Source organism: Ptychodera flava, chromosome 12 (assembly GCF_041260155.1).
Source record: "Ptychodera flava strain L36383 chromosome 12, AS_Pfla_20210202, whole genome shotgun sequence".
Lineage (NCBI taxonomy): Eukaryota > Metazoa > Hemichordata > Enteropneusta > Ptychoderidae > Ptychodera > Ptychodera flava.
The window spans coordinates 22,759,158-22,778,942 of record NC_091939.1 but is presented as its reverse complement, the minus strand read 5'-3'; the positions used below and the strand labels follow the sequence as shown (position 1 = coordinate 22,778,942).

Here is a 19,785-nt window from a genome sequence, read left to right as displayed (position 1 = left end):
TGATTTATCTTTTTTTTTAAATCGCTAGGAAGCACACATAAAATGTAAAGTCGGTTCGGTTTTGATCGTTTAAAATTACCAAAACGTTATATAATATACCTCTTAATGTACACTGTATCCCGCTCCACGCTGCCGAATGATATGGATGAATAACGACGGAGATTCTTATATGGTATCTGTCGGAGATTTTCTTTTCATAATTTAAAAGCAGCATGGCGCCGATGTTTAATAGTAAGTTGACCCCGTATATTTCAGAGCTAACATTCACGTATAACGTAAGCTTTTCTCACCTTGTTGCACGTTGCAAGTCGTTCCGATCCATCCGGTGTTGCAGGTGCAGAAATACGTGGCTCCACTGGCCGTGCAGACTCCGTTGACACACGGATTAGACAGGCAGGGACTCAGAACTGCCGGCGAAAGGGACGAGAGGGCGAACCTAAAGTTTACGTGATTTTGATAGGTGAAATCTTATAGTTACAAAAATTAAAGCTAGATAATACGACCACGTGCGAGTAGGTCTGCATGCGCAAAATAAGAGCGCGTACGTCGTCACGTGCGCATGAGTATTTCTGTCACTAAACGATCCTTGTGAGTCAAAAACAGCCGAACACAGTAATTTATGAAGAAATGCTTCAAAATTTTTAGCACTTTTCCTTCTGTTTGTGATTTTCTTGATATTTTCGAATTCTCTTCTCCTTAGGAAGCAATGCCTGCCCTTTGGCAAGGGTGAACATCTTAGCAGTTAGCCTCGGTTACTCAGACTGCTCTGCGGGGATCTCTTCCGGCCTGCGGACCGGAAAAGAACCCCGCAGAGCAGTGTGGGTAACCAAGACTACTTAGTAGCGTTGCCTGCTGTGTACATTGCTCTGGACACCGTTTCAAACGTGCACATGCGACGACCGAATCGCCTTTAACCACCTGCAATATACTGCCACCATTAAGGCCACCTTAAAACTCAACGTACAGGTTTCACATGTCAACCCAGCGTAGGGATCGGGGCAATTACACGTAAAGCCTTCATGGTCGTCGGTCGCAAAGCACTCTCCGCCATTTCTACAGGGATTGCTATCGCAGGGGTTGGTCAAAGTTGGTCCTGCAAAACGGTTAAAACATACATCAGACGATTTCTCAGTAGCCTTCGATAATATTTACGGCATTTCCAGGGAATTATTGGGAAATGGAATTTTACCGCGAATGTGAATCAAAGGCTTACCTGTCTGAATGTCACAGTTTGTCCCCGTGTACCCGGTATTGCACGTGCAAGAGTAGTCGGTACCGGACAGGTTGCAAACACCGTTGACGCATGGGTTGTTGCTGCACGGATTAATGACTGCAAGAAACGTGTTATAGAAGGTCATTCACCCACGTTGTATGATAAAACCTTTCAAATATGTAATTGGCAGTATGTCTTGGTATTAAAATAAGTCGAATAGGAAATAAAGAGAATGGAATAAATAGAAAAATCAGACTTAATTTTTTAGACTTCTTTTCTCTTAAAAAATCCTGCAATTCAAGAATGGTTAACAATAAAATAGATCACAGGGATCAAAACTGAACTTTCAAAAGTTACTCACTGTCACAGTTGATTCCGATCCATCCGCTGTAACAATCACAGATGTACGTCGCACCAGACACTCTACACGCACCGTTCGAACATGGGTTGTTACTGCATGGAGTTGTGACTGTCATGAAAAATAGTGTCAATGCAATTCATTCAGGACTAATTGGACTAATTGTTCGTAACAGAACTAAAACGAAATGCACGTCCAGGTTATTTTTCCATCCTGTCTGACTTTGTGAATTTATAATCTGCGATTTTACTATGTACGGAGACACCGCCGTAGCTACATGATAAGGGATCTGCATTTGCAAACAACAAACTTGACTTAGTTTTTACCTGTTCGTACGTCACAGTTTGTGCCCGTCCAACCCGTGTTGCAGCTGCAGAGGTACGTTGAACCAGACACACTACACACACCGTTGGCGCACGGATTGTTGCTACACGGCGTCGTTACCGCTGTTGAGGCAAGGCAGTGCGGGAAAATCAAGTCATTTGCGTTGTTCAAAGAATGCGTGCTGCTTTGTAAAACATGGCTATCAGTGCTTGGATTAAAAGACCTATTCATCGCTTACAGACACGATTTCTTACGTGAAATTATTCAAAACATGAATGACACAAAGACGGAATCGTAGGAATATTGAAATACCTGTATTGCAAGTGGTTCCTGTCCAACCAGCGAAACAGTTGCAGACATATGTGGTACCGGACACAGCACATGCACCGTTGACACACAGGTTACCACTGCAAGGGTCGACGACTGAGAGAAGGAACTACGACTTTAAAAAATGTAACAACATTCTGCACGCCATTTTTGAAAGTCCGACAGAGATGTCTGGTATAGATAATCAAGTCATTTACACGACGATAGCTTTTAACAAGCTTTGGCCCTTCTAATTAAGAAGGTCAGGAGTGACGATTCCATTATGATTTGAGATAACAGCATGTAAACTGTCGTAAGGTCTGACCTGGAAGATTTCAATGGCATTGTTTAAGTAATAAGATACAAGCGACTGAGAGGTTAAAATTTGCAGTCTCACGCAGATTTAGTGCGTCTGTATGGATGCCCCTAGGTTCAAACTGAGAGGGCGTTACGTTACCTGTCTGTGTGTCACAATTTGTACCCGTCCATCCTGTATCACATGTACACACGTATGAAGAACCGGACACTCTGCACGCACCATTGACACAGGGATTGTTGGTGCAAGGAGTCAAAACTGAAGAAAATAGATGAAGAGGATGGGCAATTTGTTTACATTTGACTTAATATGCATGATGTATTACAACATTTAGTGGGGAATGACATATACACAAAACAGGCAAATTTGTCAGTATACTTAGGTGTCAAAAGATAATAGTTCCTTCTTTTTCGTATAGGATATGCTTTAAGTTTATATCTGAAGAAAAATACTTGACTTCACACCTCTTGCCGATTTACTTCATCTGTTTCATTGTTTGTGTTTGTCACTATAGAGATTGCCTTTGTGTCAGAAAGGAAACAACAAGAGACTCAACTCAAACAGAATTAAGGCAAAGTCTGTTTGATATCATACCTAATCGAACGTCACAATTGGCTCCTGTCCAACCAGTGTAACAATTACAGACATATGTAGAACCGGACACGGCACAGGCACCGTTCACGCACGGATTGTTACTGCATGAGATGCCGACTGTAAGAGCGAAATGTGAAATGAGTCTACATGTATTAAAATAGTTCGAGCGGAAGATCATGAAAGGAAGATGTTGTATTTTATGTCCGAGAGTATCCAAGCTTTAATTGATTTTGAACCAGGCAGGGTTCAAAACGGTTTGTAGGAACTACATCATTACATGTAGTGTTGATATTTTTGTAGACAGCGTTTTTTTCTGCATGTATGAATTGGAAATGATTGGGAGAGAATTGAATCAAGCTGCGTATTAATCGCACCTGTTTGACTGCAAGTAGTTCCTGTCCAACCGCTGGCGCAGGCACAATTAAACATCGTAGCGCCACCACGCAGGGAACAAGTGCCACCGTTTTGACACGGATTGGGAAAACACGGCGTTGTTCCTAGATGGTTCAGGAAAAAGATGACACTCATCTGATATTCAAATGTTTTCGCAAGGCTTACACAATAACAAGATCCAAAGTTGAATAGTAGTGAAGCGCATATTATCATTGACATAAAAAATCCTACAATTTCCCATCGATCACCAAGAAAACATTTAAATAATATGATGCTTAATCATTTTTCTCTACAGAAACGTCACACCAACATCAGAACATGGGTCTCTTTAGGAAAAGTTTGACCGGATTATTTGCACTGTTGTCAGCAATATTGGACACCGCTGTGCGAGAGAATTGATGCAATCTTCTCCCGTAGAATATGTCAAGTTTAGCTCGCAAGCCGTGCACTTACCGATGAGGGTGCCACAGTGTTGTCCAGTGAAGGTAGCCGGACAGTTACACGTGTATGTCGTCCCAACGAAGGCGCAAGTACCACCGTTCAGGCACGGGTTAGGAGAACAGAGATTTACAGCTGAAAAATGATAATCCCGTTGTATGGATGTGAGATATCTTTGTCTAACATGAGATATTTGCAACAGAATTTTGTGACACACCTCACATGATTTGTCCCTCGGGACACTACTCTAGTTCTTGGGTTACTAGTATTACCCAGAGAAACCTGTTATCACCCTGAACGTGCTCTGAACGTGCTAATTTTATGTGACACCTGCTCCTTTTCTGTAAATTTTCATAAGAAGAATGATACAGGCGTTTGCCACTACACGCAGTCGATTTTAGTCAGCCACCAATCCCAATCACGTGAAAGACAAACAGGTAAGGAACTAAAGTGTGGAAGATATTTTAAATAAATTTTAAGCGCGGTACACAATGAGGCCAATTAACCAACCTTGACAATTGATTACCATTCATATAGGCCTTCCCGTAGGATGCTGAACTTGTTTGCGATATGGGCAGGTAGTTGACGGCTGGACTGTACAAATGTATCGGTTAGAACGCGCCTCCAGGACAAATATTCGGACTCTCACATTTGTTCAATACTTTTATAATCTACCACTTGTGGGGGCTCATTTTAAGGTCTTTAAGTCTTGAAAAATTTTCACCGTCTTAGTTTTTCGAAGATCCAAAATTGTCTGTGCCCCATACAGTTAACACAGGGATGACGGTCATTTTGAAATTCAAATATTGGTAAATGTCAGGTTATTTGTTTCTCTAGCACCAAATTGTGCACAGTAACCCGTGAGTTTTATTCTTGCTTTGGTAAGAGAATGGTTGAAAGTGTCATGTCATCGAGGTAAGTTTGAGCAGTCTTTCAGTTTAGAGACGTGTACTACCTTAATGATACATTCCTAAATCCTTATAAATTAATAATCCAAACTGCACCTTAACACGCAAAAATGTGTTTGAGCTACATTACAAGTTATGTTTACAGATCTTGTTATGTGCAATTGTATAGTTGTTTACCGAGACACCCTTTTTATAACGATAGACACCCTTGATTGTGTCACCTTACACCTTACGTTTATAGACCCCCTAAGCGCCCACTGACAAGATGGCGGCTCAACATAAGCTTACATACCAGAACAAGTGGGACCAGCCCATTCAGTTGGGCATGCGCAGTAAAAAGACTGATCTGATGATTGACATGTTCCCTGGTTTTCACACGGATTTGGAGTGCAGTAATCGATAGTTGGCGATGCGAGGAATATAAGCAACAGTGAAATAAAAAACACGAAATACAGATGTGGCAAAGTCCCAAGTTGTAGTAATATACAAAACCATTGTGAAAATGGAAAAATATGGCTGAAAGATGATGTTGTTGTGCAAAGATGAGGCAAAGATAATCAGAAAATAGATACCCACGTGACCAGCGAAGCGATGATTGCAAAAAGTTAATCCCAAGTCGTACCGGTCCGGCACAATTGAAATCGAAAGAATTCATATAACAAAGAAACAGTGTTTTCATAACCACAATAAGAATTTCATCAACGCCAAAATGTATGCTGTTGCCTATAAGGGATCACAAACTCTTTTAAACATGGCTGAGCAACGAAAATTTATTCATATCGTTGGATTTTCTGAGCGACCTTCTGTCATTGTAGGTTTTAAAACTTGGCCCTGGCTAATTGAGGTGTAATGTATGACTTACCAAGGCTGGTTTGACAGTTTGTACCGGCATATTGGGAGGTACACGTGCATCTGTACGAAGACCCCGAAATACTGCATGTTCCGCCATTTTGGCAGGGGTTAGGATTGCACCAATCGGCTAAAAAGAAAAAAATGTAGACAATCTGACTGAACTCCTAAAGGCAAAATATTATAATGGTCAGATACGCAAGGTTGTTTACATTGCAAGAAAGATGTACAAACGAATGTAGACATTCCCTACGCTATTGATAATCTTATGACCTATTCTAATTGTAATTATTTTTGAAATATGTGTCTCAACACATATTCTTAGACCTGTGAAGGTCCTATGAATCTTGATCCCTTTCGGTGGATTCAAGCCCCTTCTTTGAAATTTAATGTTAAAACTGTTATAAAAATAAGTATTCGCCTGTGCGTTTTCAAGAAACTCAAATTTTTTTTGTCATAGAATGAACACTAAAGTCAGGCGGCCATATTGGATTTGAGCATCTGTAAAGTCGTGAAAATGTCGCTTGATGATCTGAAGATTCGTATGATGACCCCAAATATACTGTACAATTAAATACGTACGTATCGTGGTGTGGCAGTTTGTCCCAGTGTATGGATAAGGGCAATTGCAATAAAAAGTCCCTCCGGTGACTAGGCAAGCTCCTCCATTCTGACACGGGTTTGGGTTGCATGGAGTGCTCACTGTAAAATAAACGACATCCGATGTTAAAGGGATACAGTCGTCGGAACTGCGCTCAACGGTCGTATTAACCCATACGACCAATGTAAACACTGTATCCAAGATACGGTGGTGATTGATGAAAGTTAAAACATGTCTGTCACAATCTACATTGTATAATTTAAATGTTACAACTATGCAGATATTGTGCATCTAGATATCGTGCACGAAATACACTGTTTGTAAACAAGAAAGTCGTACAGGCGCAGTTCAGACCATGGTTTCCCTTTAACAGGTTCCGAGGAAGGAGAAGTGTTACCTGCGTGTCAATAAGAAAATGTTTAGTTATCTTTTCGTTCAGAATGTAACTTTATTACATCATATTAGGCTTTCTGTCCACGCGTCGACAATTCAGCCCCCGAACGAATACGAGTTCATCGATGCGGTTGACGCTAATGTAAATTTTTATTTACGCAATAACTCTTTGTGAGCCATCGGACAGTGTCTCAGTAGGTGAAATTACGTTTTACGATCATAGATTTAAAAGGCTATGCGACACTTGACATTTCAGTACGTTAGTTATCAAATACAACTGAGAGCTCGTCCTCAGCATGTACTAAACTGAAAGATATGTTGCAAAACCTGGTTCGGTGTTGTTCCAGCTCATATATCGATCAAATTAAATGTAAACTTTTAAAACTAGGCTATCCAACGCTGCAACAGAATACACCGACGTCATGGCGATTGCTATTGTCCACACTTTCCTTATTCATTGTACAGAGAATGATACTTCATGATAATCTGATGCAAGTGAATAAACGAAAGAAAAGTTTTGATTTGGGTTTTTTATTAGATCTGTTGGTACAATATATTAAACAAAAGTTTTATAGTTGACTGACTTTTACTTCCATTCTTCTGGTAACATCTTCTTTCAAGTTCAGCTTTACAAATGATGGTTTGTACGCTTGACCTTTATTTATAATATCAAAAATGGCGTATTTTTTCAATAATGACGTAATGAGCTGGGTGGCATGCACTACTTGCGCTCGAAAAATAGTGCAGCTTGATTGAACAAATTAAATAAATAAACACAGATGTAACATGAACACTAGTCCTTAAAAGTCACGCCTTCCGCAAAACCAATTCAGTCTTTCCCCACTCGATTCGAATGAAAAGAATCGGTTTCCGGAATTATAGTTACCTTGAATCTCGCAATTTGTTCCAGCGTAGCCAGATGTGCAGGTGCAACGGTAGGTGGAGCCGTCTACAGAGCACTGTCCTCCGTTCAAACAGGGTGTCGCCGAGCATGCATTGCTCGCTGTGGTTAAAAACAAGCAGTATGGGATATTAAAGTTAAGTTCTTTGTTGTGGAAATATTTGCGACACTTTTTCCAGAATTTTGAGAGAAGTGTTCATGGCTGTAGCCTTAAGCCTCGAAAAGTAAAGACTTAAACTTTTTCTCAAACTTGCTTCAAGGAAACTTTTAACCATTCTCTCACCGAATCAAGAATAACAGTTAGTGTTGACATTGCAAACATTGGTACCAGAGAATATGTGATTTAACACGAGCCGAAATTTGAAATTCAAAATGGCCGCCATCCCCGTGTTAACTCAATGGGGAAAAATACAATTTTAGATTTTCATATTAATAAGACTGTGAAAACTCAAAGGGCTTCAAAATGAGCCCAAAACAAGAGGTAGATCAGTAAAGAATTGTAAAAATTTGAGAATTCGGATATCTGTCCCCGAGGCGCCATGCTTGAACTGCACTTCTGAACAGCTCCAGAATGCCTCTCTTTGTTATGCACAGTAGGGAGTTTACGACACGAGTCAAAGTGTTATCGAATGAATTTACATGTGGGACATGGGACTTCGTTCTCAGAGTAAATCTATACCTTTGTATTTAGTTTTGAAAAAGAAAAACTTGACTGAAACAGTTCGTGTCATCGGCTGTGGTGACATAATATCGTGGTCGACTTACCGATGGTCTGACAGTTGGCGCCTGTGTAACCAGTCGCACATCTACACTCGTAGAAGGTACTTGTAAGGACGCACGTACCGCCATATAAACATGGGTTATTCGGAAAACAATACGTGGCTTCTGCAAATAACATTACAAAGTGATGTGCGATGAGTTAACCTTCGACGTTTCTGAATTTGACCGCTTATATCTAGTGCAGAGAAACGCTAAGTATTACGAAATAAATTATTTCTTGTTTAGTTAAGGTCAGAGACAAAGAGGGAAGTCATTAATTATGTTATAAAGTTACACAATAGGCTGATAACCTAGCCAATTTCGCAATTCTACAAGACGTCATTTCTCTGTAAATGTATTAATAACAACAGACAAACGGCAGAATTTGTTTTATTCTTAACGCAAGGTACATCTGGTAAATAGGCTGTTGCATTATGCCTAGCTCTCGTTCACGCTATGAATTCTCTTACACCTGGGAAGGGGCGGCATTTTCACAGGAATTCTTGAGGTTAAAATTCGTTTAGGGTTTTTTTAGAGCAAAACTGTGAGAAACAAATCGATAATACTTACGCACTGTGGTCTGACAAATTGAACCTGTGTGGGACGACGGACACTGGCAAGTGTATTGGTTTCCGGAGACCGAACATGTGCCGCCATTGAGGCATGGGTTCGGCGAACATAGGGAAGTACCACCTGGAGAGAAATTCGAAACGGAATTAATATCTACTGCAGAAATTATCACACATCTTTAATGAGACGGCTTTGACGTTCTACAATATGCTTAAAATTCATTAAAGTTTACTAAAAATTGCAACAGTCATAAAAAACCTCTTATCCCTACATACAAATTGTTCGAGCCTGCGTATTCAAAATATCACATTGATATGTCAGCCCTCCTGCGAAGAATGTTTTCTCCGCGGCTGACAGTCTTGCGTCTCAGCCAAGTTGAAAGTAAACATATATTTGGTGCAATTTCATGTCGCGGTGTACACTTTCAGGAAATTTTAAAACGTCCAAGGCGTCTTAAGGGTGAATTGCTGTAATTCCTTGCAGTACTTTGAACAGTAAACTGGGAATATATTTCGGCACATGTCTAGCTTTGCCTGTTTATTGACTGTAATACTGCTACAATGGTACTTCTTTCTATTTGCGATGTGCCAGTGCGACAATTGTAACATTATCGCCAGGAAATGAGTTGTAGAATTCCAGTACTGAACTCAAAGCGTCAATCTTAAACTCTTGTAATGTGGATTGAATACAGTAAAATGAAACCAGCGAGACACTGCGCAACATAGAGCCTCACTTCTGAGTGTAAAAAGGTTTTTGATTGACTCTTTCTGTAGAGCCTTTCGAGGTCTTCTCTGCCTGAAAATGCTTTTAACTACTTGAAATGACATCGACACAGCGATTTACAGGTTCTATAGCTACATAAACTAGGTATATACGCCTATTACGTCAGAGCTCTACATCTGTGTACATGGAAACGCTTTTGTGATAAACACTCGTATTGGTACTTTGAATAAAACTGACCAAATTGGCGCAAATTAAACTGCCAAGTTAAGTGAGGGTTGAATATAGTTTTGAAGTATAGGTTTTGATTTCGTTAACGAATGAAGAGGCTATTTGTATGGCGTCCGACATCACAGATTACCCAAGCGCGTCACATGTGTTTGTGAAAAAAAAGACTGTCGGTTCTAGAACGTTTATTCCCATTACGCATCGCAGATTTGACTCATTGCGCCAGAAGGTTTTCTAAAATTTCACCATCTAACGGTTTACAAATTCCAATCGATGACACGTCACAATTCTTGGCTGGAATCAAAAACTGTGATGCCGATGACGACGACGATGATGACGATGATGATGATGATGATGATGATGATGATGATGATGATGATGAAGATGATGATGATGATAACCACCACTGAATGTTGTCGTCAATGCCATCTTCGACATCATCATCATCATCATCATCATCATCATCATCATCATCATCATCGTCGTCGTCGTCGTCGTCATCGTTGCTGTCGTTTGATCATTATTAGAATCTCACTAAAAATCTCTTTCTCTAGTCTAATGAAATACAAGACTTCGATCATTCGGGATCATTTGAGAAGTTTTGGTTTTGGGCACTGTTGCGGTTTTCCGTTTGTTTTTTGTTGTTTTTTTTTGTTTTTGGGTTTTTTTTTCTGGTTGACCCTAAAGAAGGTCGTACAAGCAAGTCCAAGGTCACTCTTTGTACGTCTGCTCATACTCCGCGTTACAAGTTAAACATACCAACTTGATTCAAAATGTGAAAAATTCTGGTTTTCAGCTCTGACAAGTTTTGACAGACTACCATTTAATGTTTGAAGAGAGACATTGCTAAAATAAATCATAAAATTGATGAACAAGCATGATCACCATGACAACCGAGACTCTTCAACTAATTATAAATTTATCGCAATTTGCTTGGATCGTATTAATTATTCATTAGATTTCAGAACATATACTAGCACGATTGGAACTAATTTGGGAGAATTGGATCTTATAACAGTGAAGGACTAAATTTATCGAAATTGTAAGGTGCTCTAAGCTTATAGCTTAAAGTTGCAATATTACAAATAACCTGTGAAAACAAGTGTATTGCAAAAAAAAAGAAAAATAGATGACCTACATTTGCTGATTAAACAAATAATAATACTATATCCAATTATCCCAAATTAGTTTCAATCGTGTTTACTTATTGGCACACTTAATAAAGATCGATAGCACCTGCTCGTTCAAGCATCGTAGGATGACAGTTATTTGTAGTCAAGTGTTCACCGTACCAGCCAGGTATATATCGTAAAACGTTTTGATGTGTATATCTCAACAGCTATGAAATATCCCGATCTTGTTTATTTCAAATTATTGACAAAGATATCCATGGACATCACTATTTCTCCCCGTGCTTTGTCAGGTATTCGTAGGAATTTTATTAAAAATATTAGTAAAATGAACCCTATGGCAATTACAAAGAACAATCATTATAATAATTATCATGATTAGGCCTATAAACTGTAAAATCCCGATTAATCAAGTTCATGTCGCATTTTTGTAAACGGCCTGATACATTTCGATCTACGCGATTTAGTTTCTTTTCACCAATTTGATCCTAAACGCAAAAATGAGCAGGTGTTGAAATGTTCGAAAAGTAAAATATTAATAAATGGCAAATTATTAATCGTTCCTACATTCGGAAGACAGATGGTGTCTCGACGGATATAAATATAACAACATTCCTCGCAAAGTGCTGCAAAACGAACAACCCATAAAAGGAGAGTGTGCCGTTTGTACTTGAAGTCCTAGCGTCACTCAGCTGAACTACTGAGTATAGACAGTGTGTGCTTATCTGTGTATTGAAAATGTTATTTAGTTATTTGTAACAGCACTTGTGATTGGCTGTTGAACGAGTAAGAATTAGAAGACACAAACAGAATTTTCGTGTGGGCCTAAACCAATGTATTCTTGGCCTAAACCTATACGACTTCCTGTTTAATTAGGGATCAAGGTGGTGCTCGCCTCGAAATAGAAAGACTTAAATTTTTGCTTTAACTTTCCTCAGGGAAACTTTATACCATTCTCTTTCAAAATCAAGAATATAAATAGAGGGAACCGGGCAAACTTTGGTGTTATGGAAACGATTTACTCAATATCCGACACTTGAAATTCAAAACCCCTGCGTTAACTCTATGGGGAAATAAATTTTCGATTTCCACTAAAATGAGCAGTTGGAAACCTAAGTTGCTCCACGAGCTTCAAAATGAGTCCCCACAGAGGTAGGCCACAAAAGATATTGTAAAATTTGAAAGTCCACATGTCTGTACCCGAGGCATATTCTACCTTAAAGGGATACAGTCGTCGGAACTGCGCTAAAAGGTCGCATGGGACCTATACGACCAATGAAAACACTGTATCTAAGGTACGATGGAGATTGATGAAAGTTAAAACATGTCTGTCATAATCTACATCGTATAATTTAAATGTTGCAGCTATGATGGTGAGGTGCATCTAGATATCGTGCACGAAATATACTCTTTGCAATAAAAAAAAGAAACTCGCACAGGCGCAGTTCCGACGATGGTTTCCCTTTAATGCGAAACGTTATGGTCACTACTCCCATCCTTGCATTAGTTTCCATCGGATATTCTTTCACGACTTAAAAATGGAGTGATAACTCACCGCTTGGAACGTTACAGTACGTCCCCGTCCAGGCGCTCGTGCACTGACATGTGTATCCAGACGAGGAGGACACACAGACACCGTCGTTCTGGCATGGATTCGGAATGCAAATATCTAAAAATGAACATAAAGATGATAGTAGGGTCATAAAAGTGTCTCGTTAGACTGCTGAAATCGGTCAGATAAATCAATAGGCGGGAATTTCCAGGTATCAGAAACAGAGCGGTAACTATAATTTGTGCTGTGATTGTCATATATATGTTAATGTTGCGCCAGCATGGTACAGAGACTTGGAGGCCTGCGTGAGAACTGAATGTTTTTATAAAGCATAAACTATATACACACGCAATTTGTCAGAGTCATATTGAGATTTTGAGTAAATCATCAACACTTTACGTTTGCATAATATTTTCACATTCCTAATACTACAGAGTTGATGCTTCTATTTATTTCACCAGACAGAACGACACAGAGTAAAAATACATAAAACGCCTTCAAAAGATTACATTTACTGCCCCCTTAAGGTGTATTGTTCGCTAAGCAAAAGCGTTCTCAACGTGTATTGAAACCACCATCTGTTGATTGATTTTACAAATATTTGACGCATTGAGACGCAGAAAGGTTGCCCGTTTTACTGTGTGTGTTGACTGATACCCTTTGTATCGTTAAAAGACATCAATAAATGACAGCAGTTGCCCAGACAGAAAAAAATGTCAGCCTGAAGGGACGGCTAAATATTGGATTGGCGACGTTCGCGAGTAAGGATACTATGTTTGACTGAGTGAACTTGCCTGAACCCAAAAAACACTCAAGAGAAACTCGATACCAAGAAAGCAGGTGACTTTGCTCTGATATTAGCATACCGTTAACACGTGCACACTGCGAGAGTATCGCATGAACTACAGGGACAGGGATAGAAAATGTAATTGTTCGACATAAATTACGAGGATTGGTTCATTTTAGGCTCAAGGTAATGATGACGTTTAACGCGTAATACTGGGAATGTTAATAATAAATTTAGAATCTGAATCGTAATATGTTTCCCCTGAATTTAACTCACATGTTTTTTTCCAAAATCACTGGTATAACGACCATTAAAACAACATGACACTAAAGGGGTGTAATTCTGTTTTCTGTAAAAATAGAATTTCAGTGGAAATAAGAAAAATCTGCAATAGTCACAGAGTCAATACAAACTAAGCAGGCTATTGTAATTACAACACGCTTCATAGGGCAGGTGTGTACATAAGCTGTCAGCAGGGGCACTCGTATTGCAAACATTCACGCTATCATGTTCTCTATAGGGTTCTTCCATATAGCAGTTCGTGACGATGTAGGCGGGTACATGCTAACTAAAGTGACATCGAATATATGACGGCGCCAAGCCAGTTACGGCGTATCGCTGAACCACAATCGCGTTTTTACAAAATGTGACATGATATGACGTGTGGTTGGATATTAGGATGATTTATACGCTCGACAGAGCGATAGAAATATTTCAAACACCATTTATTGGATCTCATTAGAGATGGGTCATATACTGTTCACAATACCCTAACAGAAATCGTGATTTTTCTTAATTCAGATTTTGAAAAAATAATTACCATTGGAGGTAGTACAGTTTGATTTTATTCATCAAACTGACTTTTCGTTTCAGCGTATATTTAGTGATTTAATTTACAATATTATGGTGAGTAATTTTCATTTGTTGATTTGGTTTCCAAAATCTGTTGCACACTAGCTCACACAGGTGCAGGTGATGTTAAAATTACTCGTCACTAAGTGCAGCCTCTGCAGGTGTGAATTTTTCATCCTGTAAGCAAAACACGGAATCTTTCGATCTGCCGAATGTTGACGGAGTTGGTCAAAAATGTCAATAGAAACTAGCAGGAAGGAAAGGAACAGTAACATAAAGGACTGTGCCCCTCTCATAATTCATATCGTTCTCCTATCTGAACTCCCCCCCCAAAAAAAATAATAATCTGCGTGTAACATAAACTAATAACGTGTGAACTGTCCTAATTGTGCACACCTCTCTTCTAAAACCCTTAACCCATGATATTTAAGACTCGCATTACGAACGCAGTTAAATGCGTGCTGTCAATATTTTAACTTCGATTTATTTCTCATCAGTTAAACTTGTTTGCAGATTGTGTCATTGACGATCATAAAATACTGTATGTATCGCTTGGAGTGTGAAAGTTCATGGTTCTTTTATGCCGTGAACATTGTGAATAGACTGTCATGAGCCAGTCAGATTACAAGTGATGGTACTATTAAAGTCTACGGAACATGCTAGCTTGAGGGCGAAGGTTCACCAATTGCGCATGCTCTGATGTTTCTGTGCACAAGCAATTATTTTACTGAACAGGGCTTTGGCGGTTCCTAGTCAGAGTCGATGTTAAGGCAAGTTAACACCATCGCAAAATCGGAGTTACCTCGCCAGCATTTGATAAAAATGTCAGATAATCAAGCTTTTATCACATCTAAGCGTTATAATAAACCTATGAAAATGTTTAAAACGCATTTCTTACTTGTTTGTGTTCCACAAACTGGGTCTGTCCAACCAGGTGCGCAATCGCAGGTGAACCCAAAGGTGGTCGAGGTACAGAATCCCCCGTTCAAGCACGGATTCTCACTGCAGAAGTTTATCTCTGAAAGAGGAAAGCACCAAGAAGGTGTAAGAGTGATGTTAACTCTGTTGTCTGTTTCTTTTCCGCTTTGTGATGGTAAGAACGTCGATTACCCGATGTCAAATGAGAGATCAGCTAGCCGTTGCATGTCAAACTTACTGATAACAAAATCGATTCCTCGCGGGAAAATCAATGTTAGCATGATAATAACAAGGACAGAATAAGGCGAGGGAATTCCGTTGTGATCGTCGATAAATGAAATAGCTGTCAATACACAGGTCGTCGAGTCGGCTAAAAATAACGCTACTTGGCAAGTTATCTAAATACAGTCAATCAAAACTCTGCAGGAGACAATGAAGCCTATAACGTATGAAATCATTTAACTGACAATAATTTTGCTCGACGATCGAGTGGTTGCGAATTCGAAACCTAGTATCTCTCAATTAATCATCGATAAAATACTTAAACTGAAAAGACTCTGAAGCTGTAGTCAAAACCATGAAATTTGTTTCTTGAAAAATTATCAGTACTTGATAATACATTAAACATGAAATGTAAATTCATTGCAAAGGGAGCATAATGATCTTTTTTCGCATAAAAGTTCAATTGCCCTCGTCATATGTATCAATTTCGTATATTCAAATCGCCAATTTTTTCCAATACCACGACTATAGAGAAACGAAAAAAATGTCTCGTAGTCGGCCAACAGCAGTCATTCTTATGAAACAGAATTTTCCTTTTCAATATCCTCTCTGCTTTTCATCGAGTACTGCACACACTGAACGTCGTAAGGCTATCATTATAAAGTTAGTATACACGTTTGCATTAGCCCTTCATAGTTCATTTACGTTTTCTGCATGCTAATCAGCAAAACACTTGCAATCACATGCCCATTCATATTCCATTAGGTAGATATTTCATGCTTAATCAACGCAAAATTCATTTTTAATTGTCTGGTTATTTCATGGGGACAAGTCTTGAGATTTCTGTTTCAATAAGCGTAGTTTTTTCCCCCCAGTTTTTACACACATTCGGTGCGCAACGGTATAAAAAGCAGGAGAATTGGGTGTAACCGCGCAGCGGATGTTACCAGCTGAAATGAACACCGCGCTGATGTTGCAATTATTTGTGAGTCAGAGTCGTTTGCTGTCAGTCCGCCATAACAATGGATGACAAACGACCGCGCCCAAAAAGGTTGTTTATCCACTCAGTGGTACGAACAATAGAAAACAATGTAGGCCGTTTTCATCAAAATGTAAAGGTAGCATTCCAGATGGATGTGTCTTCCGTTAAAGCATGGAGATACTATTAAACTCGCTAAATGTAAATTTGATGTTTTGTGGGGGGGGGGGGACCACTAGGGATCTAGCTATGAGTGTTATCCATAAAATCGACCTAAATAGCAATTAGACACTGTTAATGAAAAGTAAATAGCAAAAATCGAGGATTCACAGTCCATTCAATTTAAAGTCTACACTATTCGATTCGTTTTCACTCGATCTGTTGACCACGTGCAGTTTTATTGATTAACCTTATATGACCCTTGTTTTTCACATGTCAACCTTAAAGTCGACGGAATTGCGCGTCCCGGCGATTCTATGGCGAAGATATTTACCCTGGTATAAACAGTCACTCTATCATCCTGTAAGGCTTATCTTGTTTTGTTGAAGATCGTTATTTTATTCAGCGAAATTAGATTTGAATGGATTGAAAATTATTGGCCATTTCTTATCTTTTTCAGTATTTTCGCATAAGGTGAATAAAAGTTATATTTTCCAGGTATACATTAAATGTGAAGTATAAATTTATTTTATATGTAGAACGACTAAAGGCCAACTACGAGACATTTTCCTAATGTCAAAATTTGGTCAATTTTTATATTACACGGAGAGAGAGCAAAATTTATAAAAAATACGAGGCTATTAATCGATTCACCCATCAGCCAATGATTCCTGTCACAGCATGCGCCGATAGTCCCCACAAACACATTTCGTTATCTCTCATATATCACCGTATAAGTTGCGTCAACACTTTCTATCATTACAGATTAAGTATCTCACAAGCTGAAGACGAACAAGGTGCTGTAATATCAGCCCAGTTGACGCTACATCGCTCCCTATACAAATCATATTAAGCTATCAAAGATACATCAGAGAATCTCATAGCAATAAAAATGCTATGTTTTTATGTGACTGCGTCAATAACCGACAGGGCAAATTACGTTTATTTTATTTATTCAGCGCAAGCAAGGCGACGTTCATCGTCATAAAACACCAGCGTAATCCAATTATTTGTCATACATAATAAATCGTGACTCGACATTTGCTGTCTTCCGGACAAGGAAAGGTGAACGAACCTAGCTATAAATTGGCCAACCCAGACAGCTGTACTCTTCCCGGTCACCGCAGAAACACTGAAATGTCACAAGTAAAGACCGACCGTTCACTTTATTCATCTAACCCGCCGGACAGGATGTAAGTTGTGCGAGCAAAATTGAACTGGCGTGTACAGAATGATTTTTCTAGTACATTGTGATTTGTGTTGTTCAGAATTGTGCAAATTCCCCTGAGGTTTCATTAGCTTTGATTACGCTATAAAAGACGCAACTTTTATTTTATATTGCCCCGGGAATATTTGAAAGAATGTCGTGATGGAGGTGACCAGCATTTTAACTCCAATTAATCTCTGATAAGGGTTTGGGAAAACATTCAAAACATGTTCGAAATGGGCACTTCTTTCTGTACTAGTAATACAGGTTTGTTGGTTTGCCCAGTTTGTACTTAAAATAGAACATTCGAACCAGTGTTAGTGACTATCAATCAAACAGCAGACGACCCTACATTCGTATTTTGAACAAATGTATTGCGCCATTCGTAGCATAATTCCTGAAATTTAGAATCTGTCGTGTACTGAGTATTGTTTTCTCGACGAGTCGTGACTGCAATATGAAACTTTCGGTCAAGCCGAACTGTACACATGCACATAATGCATTGTGGCGTGTTGAACGCACACGCCGACACCTGACGTATAGGGCAGTGTCGCTGCACTTCATATCGGTACCGCGCTGCCGCTGCAAGGTTGATATCTGGCTACACCTACCTTGGGCTGTAACCGCCGCCGGTGAAACCATGAGCGCTACGGTCGCCAAAATACGGATCCAGGATGCCGACATCGTCCTTAAATTTTACATGATATACACATCCAACGGTATGAAACAACAACAACAGTAGTTCGCTTAGTTACGCACGGTGAACACCGCAACAGCTGCTCTGGCTTGTCCTCATTAATATTCAATATTAATAGTGTCGATGCTCCCAATATGGCGCGCAAGTGAAAGTAGATGGCGTTCCGTGGACGAGGTCATTACATAAAATGTTTTTTGTCGCTTGACATTGCGACGATTGAAGGACAGTGTGCGGTCCGTTTTAATACACTAAATTGTCGACCGACTTAACACGGAAAATCTGAAAAATCAGCGAGTAAAACATCTATCCTAATTCGAATATCAGCAATTTATTAATTATGTCGATCACACCATATTTAACTTTAATTAATATGGGCGATCGTAAACTAAACAATTGGTTTACATTTATTAAAGCTCATTTGGTTCAGCGAAGGTCAAAATGATTAAACCTTGTTTCACCCACTCTTCTCTTTGATGACGGAGCCTTAGTTTTAATTTTTTCATATTGTCAAGCCAACGGACTTTCTTTCTTTCTTTCTTTCTTCCTCTCCACAAATAAAATGTCAAAAATGTTGTCTTTATTACTGATATGTTTTGAATTGGAAGCGTTGATGTTAAGAAGTACAATAAAAAGAACAGTCCGTCTCTTACATGTACATAAATGCGTATATTATTGACTGTTAATTGTGAAGCGAGACTATTCCAGCATTTGTAAGGAGACTTTCGATGGCTTAACTTTTCGGCCGATGTTTGCCAAATATAAAAGATCACTTTCACCTTTGAATTTCGCACATCGCAAGGCTAGGAATATCAGACGCGGGCTCTATGAACCGACTGTCTGAATGGTATAAATGACAAGTAGTGTAATTCATCTGAACCAGGGATTTTAAATGGAACATCGTGGCTGACAACATTCTATTTTTATTTAATGGCTAGTTTGATGGTCAGTGAAAAAGAGAGAAAATGCCACATTTATATGTTGTTAGCAGTCAGTACATTTTAGCAAGGTAATAGATAAATATATCAACAAATAGATAAATAAATAACACGTAAACCGTCAATCAATTATTGAACAAGCAAGCACAAGTGAACAGTTATGTAGAGAGAATGAAAATATCACTGGCCATATGGAACTAAAATGTGTTATGACATATCAAAGCATTAGCGTGACAGACATTCTAAATTGTACGAGAAACAGCGTCTGTGATATTAACTGACAGAAAAGCGAACGCATTGTGTGGAGTTTGCCGTCACGCAACCAGAATATCATAATCAAATGTGATGTTTTTACGTTACAGTTCACGCAGACAATCAGGGACCTTGTTGTCCAAAGTAATCCTCGCGCAGCGGGTTTTATGCAAATCACGATAGTTAGAAAACGGTTTCCCCCAAAACTAACATACAGTAACAGC

At 39.2% G+C, this 19,785-nt stretch overlaps 1 protein-coding gene across 3 annotated transcripts in view; it reads right to left on the bottom strand.

The window, feature by feature from the left end:
* The window catches only part of LOC139145416 (fibropellin-1-like), a 39,611-nt gene extending 21,125 nt beyond the window's left edge, over positions 1 to 18,486 (bottom strand). Inside the window, exons 1-19 of one of the 3 annotated variants that reach the window (XM_070716580.1) lie at positions 18,289 to 18,486; positions 15,091 to 15,210; positions 12,557 to 12,670; positions 8,924 to 9,046; positions 8,360 to 8,479; positions 7,580 to 7,696; positions 6,282 to 6,401; positions 5,713 to 5,829; positions 5,143 to 5,253; positions 3,958 to 4,077; positions 3,486 to 3,608; positions 3,112 to 3,228; positions 2,659 to 2,775; positions 2,208 to 2,318; positions 1,898 to 2,017; positions 1,575 to 1,682; positions 1,214 to 1,330; positions 965 to 1,093; positions 291 to 407 (exon numbers count right to left, since the gene is read on the bottom strand). In XM_070716580.1, coding sequence (XP_070572681.1) covers positions 291 to 407; positions 965 to 1,093; positions 1,214 to 1,330; positions 1,575 to 1,682; positions 1,898 to 2,017; positions 2,208 to 2,318; positions 2,659 to 2,775; positions 3,112 to 3,228; positions 3,486 to 3,608; positions 3,958 to 4,077; positions 5,143 to 5,253; positions 5,713 to 5,829; positions 6,282 to 6,401; positions 7,580 to 7,696; positions 8,360 to 8,479; positions 8,924 to 9,046; positions 12,557 to 12,670; positions 15,091 to 15,210; positions 18,289 to 18,361 — 2,194 coding nt within the window. In that variant the 5' untranslated portion in view covers positions 18,362 to 18,486. The remainder of the gene's footprint in view (positions 1 to 290; positions 408 to 964; positions 1,094 to 1,213; positions 1,331 to 1,574; positions 1,683 to 1,897; positions 2,018 to 2,207; positions 2,319 to 2,658; positions 2,776 to 3,111; positions 3,229 to 3,485; positions 3,609 to 3,957; positions 4,078 to 5,142; positions 5,254 to 5,712; positions 5,830 to 6,281; positions 6,402 to 7,579; positions 7,697 to 8,359; positions 8,480 to 8,923; positions 9,047 to 12,556; positions 12,671 to 15,090; positions 15,211 to 18,288) is intronic. The other 2 variants (XM_070716582.1, XM_070716581.1) reach the window with 2 other exon arrangements.
* Positions 18,487 to 19,785: the final 1,299 nt, after the last annotated feature.